Source organism: Pezoporus flaviventris, unplaced genomic scaffold (genome assembly GCF_033815535.1).
Source record: "Pezoporus flaviventris isolate CSIRO_AGI_PZ_B2104156 unplaced genomic scaffold, CSIRO_AGI_Pfla_v1 ptg000013l, whole genome shotgun sequence".
NCBI classification, from domain to species: Eukaryota; Metazoa; Chordata; class Aves; order Psittaciformes; family Psittacidae; genus Pezoporus; species Pezoporus flaviventris.
Window position 1 is genome coordinate 24354939 of NW_026892561.1, and position 14752 is coordinate 24369690.

The 14752-nt window shown below is 41.5% G+C and overlaps 1 protein-coding gene across 2 annotated transcripts in view; it reads right to left on the minus strand.

The window, feature by feature from the left end:
* Nucleotides 1–14752, minus strand: part of PDE6D (phosphodiesterase 6D) — a 39362-nt gene that overhangs the window by 1585 nt on the left and 23025 nt on the right. The window contains exons 2-4 of one of the 2 annotated variants that reach the window (XM_061452280.1): nt 7969–8057; nt 2394–2519; nt 1439–1544 (exon numbers count right to left, since the gene is read on the minus strand). In XM_061452280.1, coding sequence (XP_061308264.1) covers nt 1439–1544; nt 2394–2519; nt 7969–8057 — 321 coding nt within the window. The remainder of the gene's footprint in view (nt 1–1438; nt 1545–2393; nt 2520–7968; nt 8058–14752) is intronic. The other variant, XM_061452279.1, reaches the window with a different exon arrangement.

Genomic DNA, 14752 nt, shown 5'->3' on the forward strand with positions numbered 1-14752 from the left:
CCTTTTGGATTTCTTTGGGCTGGTGATTCTACTGAAAAGTCTCAAGAATGACTTTAGGACACCTCCGTGTATAGGAGATAGATCTTGGCTGCTCACTACAAGTTCACGCTCCAGGGAGAGAACGGGACACTGGAAAATCCTCAAGGTCACTTGAGTGAGAACTGGACTCTCATGACTCTCAGTCCTGAAAATGCCTTGAGTTCCTGAGATGGTCAAAACCAACTTGTCAGATGTCTTTCTTTCCTTACTCTGATTCCCAAATCTGGCTTCTGCTGTACTGACTGAGAGCCACCAGCTCTGGTAGCTGAGGATGTGTGTAGCACCTGTAAGGGTCTGAGCAGGTATTGTGCCAGGGAGCACTATTTGAACACTGATGCTCTCTTCTGAGACCACTGTCTCTTCTCTCTGCTGTGAACAGAAACCAGTGATGGTAATTCCTATCCTGGTGCCTTCTCTATGCAACTGGCTTTCTTCCAGACAGGGAACGAGAGGGAAAATGCTGGAGAGGGAGGTCTTCCAGAGGACTCAGCAACCTTGTGGTGAGACTGGCTGCTCCTGTCTGCCTCTTGTTGGCAGCAGGATTCCAATACCCTTCTGTCTCTGCTGGCAATGTGTTCCTCATGTACTTGCCAACACCCATCTAGCACTGCAGGGAAGGTGGCTTTTTGTCAGTGATTACAGCTTCCCAGGGGCCTCCCTTAAGGAGCCTTTTCTGTTTGCCCCCTTATGCCTGGCTGTCCACACTTAGAGTGGTGCCTAGCATGCACCACTATGACACAAGCCCATGGGATTGCTCACCTGCTGACAACTCAATGTGCAAACAGCGGCCAGGACCAGATGTTTCTGAGGCAGGTGCATGAATACCATTACAGGTGACTGTAAAATGACTGTTTGCTATCTGTTAAGGACATTTTATCCCCAGATACAGGTCTGTGTGACTGAATGTATGGTTTATAAGCCAATGTAAAAGACACAAAACTTGGCAAAATGGTAGGGAGCTGAAACAAAATGCTACAGCAGCTCCTATGGGATGATATATTGCAAGAAAAATAGCCACCTTGGACACAAGTCAGTGATGAACAGCTAGATTTGAAAATGGCCCAGACATCTCGTTGTTCTGGTTTTCCTGGGTATTAAGCTGCAAAGCATTGTAAAATCCTTTCACGGTTCACCTTTCAAAAAAATAAAGCAACTCTAATAAAGGATCAGTTCCACTTTCTTCAAACTTTTATTACTATATTAATGCAAATTGGACCTATGGGAAAGAAGGTAATGAGGTTGGCTTAGCCCCTTTTATCTCTCAACAGCTAACAGTAGTGAGGGTGATCCAGAGTTGGTAGCAGCTCCCTCACTTCATTCCGACTGTAGCCCCCATGGAAATGCCACACACTGCTTTTTTTCTGCCTGCTCTCAGATTCTGTATTCCCAAGGCACTCACGTTAAAACGTTAGCTGGCATCATCTGTGATTCAGGTGCTGCCTCTATCAAGGACTGCCAAGTGTTTGTGGAGTTAGGAATCACAAAACCGAATTCAAAGAACCATTCTGCAAAGTAAAAAGAAGATCCAGAGGTATTTGAAAGAAGATAAAATCCACAAATGACCCTTTTGCTTTTCACCTGATAGACTAAGGAAGTCCCTAGGCTGTCCTGCTATGCTGCCAATATTTTACATTTATATTACTTCGTACAGCTTAAACTGCACCAAACCCTGCCCTCCTCTTAGAGCAGATACTCCCTCTCTGAAATAGCTGATGGTAACGATAAAATCACACCACTTCCTTAGCATTCAGTGGAGACTACATCACACCTAATTGTGAGCAGGGAAACCACACTCCCACTCTTGCAGACATCCCCGGGATCCAGTTGAGATTAAGTGTACAACTGGCTGCCCAAAGACAAGGAGCTCAATGTTTTATCTCCCCCTCCTCCAGCCCAGATCAAGAGTAATACCACAGTGAGGGAGGTCAGAGGTGCAGCTAAGGAGTCACAGAGACAGTATTCAGTGGTACTGCTGTAACCAAAGTAAACCAGAGGCTCCTTTAGTCCAGCCTCCAGTCTGGCAGTGGCCAGCACTAGGTGCTTATGAAGAAGATGCATGAACCCTAGTAATGAGTGACTCTAAAATAAGCTGTTCCCTTGCCTCAGGCAGCCTGTGGTGGATTTATGCCTGAAGCATGATCACCCAGATTTTTTTCTTACATAACGAAGTGTTAATACACTTATGAAATGCTATCCCTAATGCTGTGCCCCATTAGTCTTGACAAGATGAGTGCTTCAGCGCTACTCTGAAAAATTAAAATCACCACGTTCAACCAGTTTCAGTTTCATTAATCCCCGCCGCGATGGGGGTCCCTCCCTGTGCTGCAGCAGGACTGCTCAGAGCAGATGCGTACCTTCTAGACACTGCCCTTTGAAATAAACTTTCTGTTCCAGGCGGAATTTTTCCATTTGCTCTGCTGAGGAAAAGTTTAACTCCCGCGACACTGCTTTGCATTTCAGGATTTTTTTAGGAACTCGAGCTGTGAAACAGATAAAGAAGCATTATTTGGACACAATAGAATCATAGAATCAACCAGGTTGGAAAAGATCTTCAAGATCATCAAGCTCAACTGTTACCCCAGGACTGTCAAGCCCACCACTAAACCATGTCACTAAGGGCAAACTGATCTCCCCTCATGATCTCCAGTCACAGCCACTCCTCATCTACCCCCCACAATGGCTCACACTGTATAGCTGCCACCTCTACCCCTCATGGCCGTCCCTCATCTCCCCATAAGATCTCCCCTCATGGCCACGCCTCACAGTCTGCCACCCCTCACAGCCCATGGCTGCCCCTGCTCTCACCTCACGATCTCCTCTCGCAACCACCCCACCACTCCCCTCATGATCTTCCCTCATGGCTGCCCCTGCTCTCCCCTCAAGCCATCCCTCATGGCCATCCCTCCTGTCCCCTCACGATCTCTTCTCATGACTGCGCCAAGTCTCTCCTCATGATCTTCCCTCATGGCCACCCTTGCTCTCCCGCCACAATCTCCCCTCATCCTTCGTGGCCACCCCTGCTCTCCCCTCATGACCACCCCGCCTCTCTCCTCATGATCTTCCCTCATGGCCACTCCTGCTCACCCCTCATGATCTCCTCTCAGAAACGACTTAAGTTTTTACATTTGCAGGAGTAAAATCCAAGATGCAAATAGGTTAAGTACCTTGCCTTGAGCCAGGGATGAAACTTGTGACAGAACACCACTGATCTCTCAGATTCCTGGTTCTAAGCTGTTTATTAATAAACCTCACAACTCTTCAAGTTGAAAGATGAGATGCAACTTGAATTTCTTCTTCAGGAAGTGTGCTGAATACCACAAGCAGCTGAAGGGCTGCGCAGTACAGCCAGTGTGTTAGCCCTCCTCACTTCTCCTTCCCTTTCAGACTGTATATCCCCTGCGAACTACAAAGGGCTATTTCTGAAGCTCAGCAGCACTGTTTCAGCCACCTGACACAGCTCTGGGAAGTTGTCCTGTACAAGTGTACAGAATGCCTGTCCCTCAAACACTGAGACCCACACAGGCAGTAAAGTCAGTACCAAACTAGAGCTTAAGAGTAATTTGGCAATCCAGGGTTTCTGGGCTCTTGCAGTTGGTGAGACACCAACAGCAAATGGCAAACTGTACCTGGTAGATATTTCATAAGGCTTTTTTTATAAGTGAAGGAGTAAGAGAAGGGATGGTTTGGGAGCACTGATTAATATGCTGCAAGGTCCTAATCGGGAGAATAAAGGAGGGAGTCAATATACTAAAAATATCCCAAGCCTGTCATGCTTCAGTGGTGTGATTGTACATATTCCTTCCTGCATATTAGAAAATGTTTCATGTAAATTTATTAGGAATAAAGAGGGGAGGGAATACAGCTGGCATGTGCTTTATGAGCCAAACTGTTCTTAAATGGAAAGCATATCAAAACATCCATAAGCAGACAGCAGGCTGCTGTTTAATCAAAGGAAGAGTCTACCAAACCCCAGTCAAATCCATCTGATTTGAACAGTTTAATGGAGTAGAACTTTGATGAGAAACCAGTTTAGAGAGCTGGAGGGATAGGGAATGTAAGCTACCATCCTACCCCATGGAGAAGTACACAGTCCATGGTCTGTTAAAAACAAATTAAATAAAGAGGTAAAAAGAAAATTAAAAGTGTAAGAGAAGAGTTTTAAATATAAAAGGTCTCTAATTATTTTTAATCCTTTTTGTTGTTTGGTTTTTTTTAAGCACAGAAATCTGCATGGCACCATCCTTTACTGCCCTCACAAGTACAGACTACAGCCTGTTGTGAATAAATACACCTTTGCAGTTAAGTGTAAAATGACTCGTTAAAACTATTCTGCAATTTAGTAACTACATTTCTTTCATCCTCAAGACAGACTGCTGAGAATGTTTGTTTTAATAGTGTAAAGCTACAAAATAAAAGGTTACTTTAGAAAAGTGGGGCTGTGTAATCTTTAAACATCTGGTCTAAGAGATTTTATTTTATATTTATACCATCAAGCAGAAAATAATAATTGAAATTATTTATTTAAAACTCATTTTTCTTTCATACCTCTTCTTTTTCCATTAAAAAGACAGAAGAAGAGAAAGCAGTTTGATTTGCATCAGTTAGGTTCATATTAAACTATGCTGAAATGCAGTTAAGCATCAAATTTATCCTAAATTTACTACTGCTTTTTTTCTAACTTGAGTATATACTTACACCTGCACATTTATTTAAGCTAACACACATTCGGTCAGATACTTAATTCTGGTTAGAAAGTGATGAATGACACATTTCTTATTTACTAAGCAAATCATTTTGGGTACAACCACGTTTACTTAGAAACTGAAATTCTATTAAAATATTTGTATCATGTTTTCATGTAGGTTAATGAAACTACCTTAAATATTTGGGGCATATAAGAAAGGAAGCTATCGTAGCCAAATTTATTTTATATTTCAAACTACATCTTTTCTTACATAATGAAAGGATTATTTGTATTTTCTGAATGAAAGCTGGCTCTGGTGACTGGGAACAACACTGGCAATTCTACAAGTGCTAGACCTCAGCAGCTTACTCCATTATGTGCTTGTATAGCAGAAGAAAACAAACTTCATGGATTTGCATCTCCCAGATTGCCTCCCACTTTTGAATGCATGTCAGTGAATTGAGCTGACCGGCTACATAGAAAAGCTCCTGCTGTCAAAAGCTGGTTTAGAAGGTTACTACCAGTTTCAGGTGCTCAGGCAGTGATTTCCACTATTTGTAGTAGTTTAATGTTCCGACTTCAGCAGCAATCCAATACCATGTTAATATTCTTTTTATTTAATCTAAGTGGTAAGTTTTATGTAGTAATACAGTATCATGATTTAAAACTTAAGGGTTTATTTTTTAAAGAAACTTGTACTTAAATCAAATAGAAGTCCTGTTTAAAAACCAAACAGAAGTCCCATTTCAAGGAAATACAATTTATTCATTCTGCTATATATGTGATTCTTTGTGATGTCTAGACTGTGATTTGCCCTGAATGGCCACAGAACACACACAAGTACTATATAATGACTTTGAGACATACATGGCCAACATTTGAGAGGAGATTTAGATTAGACATTAGGAAGTTCTTCCCTGTGATGGGGGTGAGACACTGGCACAGGCTGTCCTGAGAAGCTGTGGCTGCCCCATCCCTGGAAATGTTCAAGGCCAGGCTGCACGGGGCTTTGAGCAACCTGGTCTAGTGGAAGGTGTCCCTGCCCACAGCAGGGGAATGGAACTGGATGAGCTTTAAGGCCCCTTCCAACCCAAGCCATTCTATGGTACTATGATTCTGTTTGTCCTCACTGTTTCTGTTGCAGGACTATACCAGAATCACATTTCCCTATAGCTTCTTTTAATTCATAGTCAGATAATCCTCCTTTGTTGGACACCTCTCCCTTTTCTCAGCTCTTAGCCTATTTATTGAGAATAATCTATCCATCTCAGCCTTCTTTTCTCACTAAGCCATACAAGAACATCTTTTTTCCTCTCTTCTCCTAAGGAAGACTATTCTCCCATCTGTAATCTTTTCAGTGGCTTCTCCTAATAGCTCTTCTCTGCACCTGTTCCAGTTTGCAGTCATCCATCTTCTAAATGGATGAGTGAACTGCACACCACATAAGGTCTTAACAATTCCTTCTACCATGGGCATTAATCTCATGCCAGAGTATGTTTTAATTAATTCCCCAAGCTACTCTAATGGAGGTGAGGGTTCCTGTTTTATATGTGAGGAAAATCTGAGACACAGCGAGGTGATATGATTTGCCAAAGTGAGAAAGATGGCAGGAGGGAAATGAGGCAACACAAAAACCCCTCCTGAGACACAGCTCCAGCTGTCCTTCCTGCCCCAAAGCACACCTTCCTGCAGTTTGCATTGAACCACAGCAGCTCAGTGCTCTGTCAAGACAGAGCTAAGAGGATTTAAAGACTAGCCATGCATCCAAGAAGCAGCTTTTACAGCACAAAGTCTGGCAAGACTGGGAATATTTTTAGCTGATTTTCTTCTGCTTCTAGAGCCTGTTTCCTCATTTCTCCTAGGTATCTTATTACACAGTTATTTCTAGAAGGCAAAACACCACTAACCTGCAGTCTAAGAAATTCCATATTAAGATGATGAATTCCCACATTCCTTTTAAAAGATGTATTTCAATTGCTTTCCTACAGTTGTAGGTGTTGGAATATTTTTCTTTAATATAGATATCTTATACAATAGGCATAAGTAAGTATCTGCTAAGGTCTATTAGCAGAACTGTTTGCTGTTAGTGCTGGTAGGAGAATGGGAGTACAGGTTAGCAAGGCTGAAAGAAACAGCTTGGAAAATGCTTTTAGTTATCACTGAGTCAAAGCTCTGCTTTCCTCTAGCTCTGACCTGCATCTTCTACCCCTTGCATCAGGTCCCTCTTAAACTCCTGGTCCTATTAATGAACTGTTGTCATAAAGCATATGAATGTTGGCTGGGGACCAAACGAGAAGGTAACTTCTTTCTCTTGTGCCTTAAGTGGGCTTTGAAACCAGGTATATTGCTGGAAGACTACTGGATTCACAGAGTTTTGCCACAGATCTTCTGTATGCTCTCTGGGCAGAGGAAGATCTTTATATTCCGGCTGCCTCCTTCAGATACAGCAGATTTTCCAAATTATGGGAAAGGTAAATCCTAGTAGTGACAGGCAGAACTCAGTCTTTGATGTTTAACCAAAAATAAATCAATGTCAGCAGCAAAATTAAATGAACAATTCACTTACTGGAGATCAGCTACAGTACTCACATAATAGAAAAGTTAAAATTAAGTCAGTGAGGTCAGACTCTTCCCAGAGCCAAAGCAAAGCTCTTGGCAAGGGCCACTACCTACCACAGTGCTTTGTCACAAAAAAATAGGGAAGAGTAAGGAACTGTGAAGTCCTCTGCTAATCAGCAAGGACAGAGTAGAAGTGCAAGAGGCATTCTAGCAGTGGTAGAAGGACAGGAGAACAGAGCAAACGTACCATGTGCACCACTTCAAAGCACAGGTCAAATTTAGTGTGTGGCCAGGCAGGGCAGTAACTGTACATGCTTCTTCCCCACTGGGTCTCCATTTGACCTCTACCTTGACTAAATCCTGTTGTTATACTGAGAAAAGTTAATATATTTTTATACTTTCCATTTTGGAACTAACACTTAACTTAGCAAATGTCAGCCAGTTACTCCTTACCCAGCTTGGTTCACTGCTTAGCATTGTTCAACTTGTCCACTTTGCCAGTCCCTGATTCACTCCCATGCTTTTTTTGTGGAGTGTGTCCCCAGATTTTTGTGGTGGAAGCTCCTGAAGGTGTGAGGTCAAAGCCAGGACATCTGGTCCTTCAAAGCAGGGGTATGCTCACAACTCTGGTGACCTAGACATGCAGCACCACCCAGCCCCAAATGCACAATAAGGGCACACAGTACCTTCATGCTCCACTCCAGGTACAGACAGATCTTCTGTTCCTTGCCAAAGGATCTTCCCTGTTTCTGCATCCCGAAGGTTCATCCAGTTTCTGATTGGGAAGCCATTAAGGAAAAGAAGCTATCTACATTTCCTAAATGCTGTGCCTAGTATTCTTTGCTAAGCCCTGATATAAGCTGCTCCAGCTGAGTTTCAATCATGTTTTCTGATTCTCAGGAGGCCAAGAAAAAGAGATTCTTTTTTCCCTGAAAATAAATGAACAAACCAACCCTTGACCGGAATGAATTCAACAAGAGTTGGATAGTCACAGATCTAATTTTCACTTTCAAATGAAGCTTGTTAACCTCATTTATCATTTTCCATTGCTTCTAAAGGATAAAGGCAATGCCACTGTGCTGCAGAGAAGCAAGAACATTGCTAACAACAGATAATTCTACACAAACAGCTGCTATTCTCTGGCATTCAAAAAATGCTAGGTAAAGAAATGATTCCTATAGAGCACTAGAAAAAGAGTAACACTCAACTGAGTTTGTTTTCCTAGCTTACAAAGTATTAATACAAAGGGTTGTTCTATTGCTGTTGACCTGGTAACTGCCACTCATGGGAATTCTTCAGCTGCTGAGTGCTAAGCAAAGTGAGATCCTCTCTTTTCACTCTCAGCAAGTGCCAGCTTTCAAAAAACCCAGACCAGTGAATTAGTCATTAAAGTTATAGGCAAGCATGACATACCAGTATTTTCAAAGGGACAATTAATAATTACCTTAAGCATACCTTTGAAAAATCTCTCCCATCACACAATTCAGACATCGACATATCAGGACAAGGAGCCTGCATACCTGCCCCATGCCATTTGAATAGGAATACAGCCCAAGGTGCCACAGCTGCCTCCAGCTCTGCAGCTCATCAGCGTGGCTCCAAGGAGTCATGGGCACAAACACAAACAGCCTGAATACAGCAGGATCTGCGAGTTACAGCTATGCAAATGAGTGCCTTTCCAAGTGTTTCCTTTTGCTGGTTTAGTGCAACCTTTGTACTCAGGACTTCCTAGACAAGAGACTGGAGACTATCTGGGAGAAGGGGAGAGGTCAACTGCTGAAGGAACTGACTGGGGAGGTAGAGAAACAGAAGAGTGACAGTATGGACCTTGATGTAGGTATAAGTAGGAGCTGTCACAGATATGCATATTGAACTCATCCTCTAACATACACAGTTTCCAAGCAGACTCACACAAACTCGTCACATTGATCAAATTTTTCCAGAGCTCCAAGGAAGAAACAGATGCTTTAGCAAATTTTGCATTACAGAGTAACATTTGTTTTAAAATTATGTGTGTGGAGGAGGGAAGGGAAGGTGGCTGCTTCAGTGCAGATGTGAGCAGTTTCCCTTCCTGAAGGCTGGCCAGACTTTCTGTGTCCCACTGAAAGGGCAAGAGAGGGAAGAAAGCTGGGAATATGTGCACAGGGTCTGCTGACACAGGCATGGCATTGCAGCTTCCAAAACTTAGCAACAACAGGAAGAGGGAGCATCAGGCAGTCTGCTCAAGTCCTTCTAGACTTCTGAAACACATAATAGCTACCATTGCTTCTGGGATTAAGGCAAAAGTGAAAGGAGGAGAAGATGGAAAGCATCATTCTCGGAGGGCCCATATGCAACCTCCATATCCCAGCAGAAAGCTGGAAAGTGGAGATATCTCTGCAGCTAGCAAACCAAGGCAGACAGGGGCTGTGGGCAGACAAGTCAGAGAGAGAAGATGAGCAGCAGCATGGCAAGAAGAACCTGCAGCAGGGCTGGGCATTTCACATGGTGATGGCTGGAAAACTTAAAGTCTCCAGCCAATGCAATCTGCAGGATGGAACAGCCCCAACTGTATTTTAAAACGCCCCAAGAAATCCACCATTTTTCAAAACATCTTCCCACAGACACACATACAAACCAGCCAGGGTGAAGCTATTTGCATTTAAAGCAGCGTGCTATCTATCAAATGCCATGTACAAGGGAAAAATAACAGATAAGACAATCTGAGCATCTCACTGACAAATTCATTTATCTTCACAACACCCCATGATGCAACACTCTTCACTATTAGCTTTAGGGTAATTCAGTAAATTGGGTACTTGATTATCAAAACCTGTACTACCTTTAAAAAATTATCCCCCTCAGAAGTTTATTTACTTTCTATTTGTTCACTATCGATTATCAGTGGGAATTCTGAGCTCACAGGCCTAGCCATAGGATGTGTAATGCCAAACTGAGCAGTAGACAAGTTCCTCTGAACTGGAGATGAAACACTAACCAGAACAGCAAACCTAGCAACGGAACTGATCTAGCCTCCCAAATGCTGTATCAGTACTCTAACTAATGGACTGTCTTCCTTTTTCCTTGCCATGCTTTGCCTTCCTGTCCCTCTTCTCTAATAATATTTAAAGTACTCTGAAATCACATTTACCACTTTCAAAAGTATCACATTAGAACTGCCCTTCAAAGAGTACATATAGCCTCACAGCATAATTGTTATCCTTAGTTGAAATGCATAGTTACAGACTGATAGTCACCTGCTTTTTCTGGTGAGAGAAAACACTGCTGCAGCCTACTGATCTCTGTCGCTTCTCCCTACAAGGACTCATCTCTCAGTTCAGTCTGAGAGAGATGATGCAAGTTATACTGGCATAATGAACAATGCTAGATCTGCTAACACTTGGGGTGTTACACGTCTGTAAAATGCTGCCAGACTTTATTCGGTATTGACTTTCCACTGGAAGAATAAATCCATGCAGGACAACCTGCCCTGGGCTTTGCACTGACTGTCAAATTAAAGATGAAGAATAAGTAAAAAGCTCAAGACTATATCCCTGCTCACGAGAGCATACAGGTCAGCAATGCATGCCACAGTTCCCAGAAAATATCTTGTATTTAAGCAATCTGTGCATTGCTAACCCATGTAAATTTCTTATCAAATAAAAAAAGGTTTAGTATTGGGTAGCCAAAGGCTTTGCTACCTAGATAAATGCATGTGCAGGTTCAGGACATGCTGTTCCAGCTTCCGCAAATGAAAAAATTGAAATCAATCTGCTTTTCAGAGTGTATCCACACAGTTAAAATATCTGAAGGGATGAAATACTCTAGCCAGTCCACAAGTTTCTTCCTAATAAGTAAGCAGTAAAAAGGAAGAACAAATCATCAAATTTAAAAGTGCAAACACACAATTATCTTCTATTGGAAAAAAAGTTCAAGAGATTCATTCTTTTTTTTTTTAATAAACGTTTAAAAAGAAACAGACATCTGAATAAAATCCTCAGTCAAAAGCAAGAAAATTTATAAGACTTAATTGTAATGGAATTAAAAAAAAAAGGCAAAACCCATTACAAGTGATTTTTTGGCAAAGGAACACCTGACAAAAGCAGCAGCTGTACTGCTTACCTAGTTAGCAGCTTATCTCACTATTTCTGTCATCTTGGATAGAAAGGCTGGCACTAGGACATACCCCAGAGTGAGGAAAATGGAGATCTTGAACCAAACCCACACACAGAGTTATCTTCTAATGTGTTTAATTGGTTTAAGATTCTTCCATCCCAGCATGAGAGATATTGTTACTAAAAATAAAGTGCTCTGTCTCCCGGGCAGCAGTGGAGACCTGCAGGCGGGATGAAGAGGACATTTTAAGTATTATTGAAAAGGAGAAAGTAAATTAATATAGGTTTAACACAATTACTCTTTGAAGAGGCTTGTCAAGCCACTTGGCAGGGGTAGCTAAGGAGAGCCAGGCAGTTACAGTTTTGTGAAGTTAATATATTCAGAAAAAAAAAAAAGTATATTCCTAATTCAGCTCCTCATTCTAACATTCCAAAATCACAAGAACTCTCTTAGACCATTAAATTTTCGTTCTCCTGGATTTTTTTTTTTTTTTTTTTTTCAGGAAACAATGTCTGATTTAAGACTCAATAGATCAAACACTCTTCAATCCTGAAGGCAAGGAAGGATTAGGTAGAACAGCAGAAGGAAGGGTGTACTGTTGATCTATTTATATTCCACCACCTATTGGGTCAGCAAAGTCTTACATAAAAGCTTTGTAGTAGCTGGAATTTGACTTGCTTTATATACATGACATGAATTAGCTTCCTCTCAGACCTACTTTGCTTAGCCAGATGAAGGGAAATGGTTTGTGCAGTTCTAAATCCAAGTTTTGTTGTCTTGAATACCTCTGATCTCAGAACAGAAATTCTTTCTTTTTTTTTATCTGTCATAGAGATCACTTTGTTCAAACAAATCAAAATATACATACTTTAAGTGCTTTAGCATTGCAAAAGATTCCCACATATTGCCACACTGGTAATTAAGAATAACCTTGAAGGAAGAGAATGAGTACAAACAAAAATAATCATTAAAGTAGTACAGAGTTAAAGAAGTTCTGTCCCAATCTCCCTGACCATTTTTGTATGTTGTAATGTTAGCACTTCTTGAATATCTCAAAGGCTGCAGCAAACAGTAGGTGCCATCTCTTCCATTAAACTAGTCCATTTTTTGTTTTATTCCTTGCTGTCTACACCATTCTAAAAGCTTAGGAACTGCTGTATTCTTCATAATAAGGGCACACCTAACGTTCATAACCACTCCTGGAAGGGAAGGGCTTTCATCATCTCTGACTTTTTTTTCCTTTTTTGTACATAAATGCAACATTAAGACCAGTTCACTACATGCCAGATGCAAACAGGATCTCAACAATTAAGTGCCAATGAGAACTGTCCTATGAAACAAATGACAGAGAGAAGGTGGAGAAGATGGAGCTGAAAGCCCTGAACAATTCAGACTTAGACTCTGCAGCAGGCTCAGAAAAGCTTCTGATTTGGATTGCCCAACTTTCACTCCTGATTTTACACTGTCTGTCATGAAAAGCAGACACAACCAGGCACTCATGACATGGGTAAGCATGTTACTTTGAAGAATGTTACAGATAAGTAAAAATTAACCTTTAGGGATTATATTTTTATCAGACATATTTTCCCAGGAGAATATTTGCATCTCAGTTGCTTCAATCTAGTTGGCCAAGTAAGGACCAAAAATAAGTTATGCAAAATAACTACCAAACTACAGGATTACAAATTAGACTACCCAAACAGCCTTAGGCTTCTACTTCATTCATAGCATTCATCCTCTAATCTCCCAATCTCTAATCTTACTTTTTATTGCAACTCCAAAATCCCTCTTCCACAGAACTCTTAGGTGTCTGCTTAAATTTAAGCATATGCACATTCTGCTGAATCAGGTCCTTGTGGTTCACTCTGTTCACACTCGAGAAATGCTGCTGTCTGGTGTTTAACAAACCACAGGTATACATGTCGGCAGTGTGTTAAGAGACATGGAGCCTTTCCTCCCAGCCTAAGGCTGAAATTCAGTGCAAATTCGTATTTGAAGGAACTGAATGAGCATCCATCCATTGTGTCTTGTAACAGAAGTACCAAAACAAAAACAAACTGGAAGCTATTCCCCAAACATTATTGGAGACTTTGGCTATAGCACTGTCAACTTCTGCTTTTAGACAGCAGCACACTCTCTTGTGTTCCAGATTAGCCAGAAATCATGATATAACAGCTCTTACAGGAGCAGGTATTTTTTAGAACTCCACTATTACAAATCAGCTTTCCTGTGGTGACACACAAGATATAGGTTACTGTGTTTCTCCAAATGACAGGAGGTGCTGGGGACTGGAAGGGTGCTTTATTAAATCCTCAAATGGAAGGAAGCCAATTATCCTTCAAAGTACTCCTGACACTCCCGTACTCAGTATAAAGCTTTTAAAGTCTCCCGCACAGAACAAATTGCTGAGCAACAGAAGCTGGGGAGATACACAGATTAATGTGAACCACATGACAAAACGCAGCAAAAATCCTCAGCAACCAACAAATCATTTCACAGCAAATTATATAATTAGAGGGATATATTTAACAGCTATACCATCATAGGAAAAAATCCACACTCTTATACTTGCATACTTCGTGCTTCCCTTTTTACTTTCCACCTTACATCTTTGCTTGCAAATGCTGTCTATATGGATCTTATATCATCACAACATATTTTCATCTAACATCCATCAGACAGTCCTGGATTAAGCTGTTCTTGGCCCATACTGGAAAGACAGTCAGACATGTTACTGAATAACATGTCAACCTTACATTAATTGTAATAGAAAAATATGCAGGGCAGAAAAAGAGGGACTCTTCCTTAGAGACTGTAGTGATAGGACAAGGGGTAACGGGTTAAAACTTAAACAGGGGAAGTTTAGGTTGGATATAAGAAGGAAATTCTTTCCTGTTAGGGTGGTGAGGCACTGGAATAGGTTGCCCAGGGAGGTTGTGAATGCTCCAACCCTGTCAGTGTTCAAGGCCAGGTTGGACGAAGCCTTGGGTGATATGATTTAGCGTAAGGTGTCCCTGCCCACGGCAGGGGGGTTGGAACTTGATGATCTTAAGGTCCTTTCCAACCCTAACGATTCTATGATTCTATGATCTCTACATTATATTATATTAAGTAGACCTCAGATAATTTCTGCTATGCAGTAAGGCTGGTCCTGTTGTTAAAACTACAGTATTTCATTGCTATGTGCCACATTCTCCCTCCACCTTGGGAAACCATTTTGAAGATGAGGTATATTCTCATCATGTAAGTATTTCCTGCTTGAACCTCTGAATACGTATTATCTTAGCAGGGCTCTTTTTGAGGCACACTGCGAAAGTCTACAATAAAAATGCAACATAGGTCTATTCATAGTCAGATCAGCTGCAAAGAGATTCT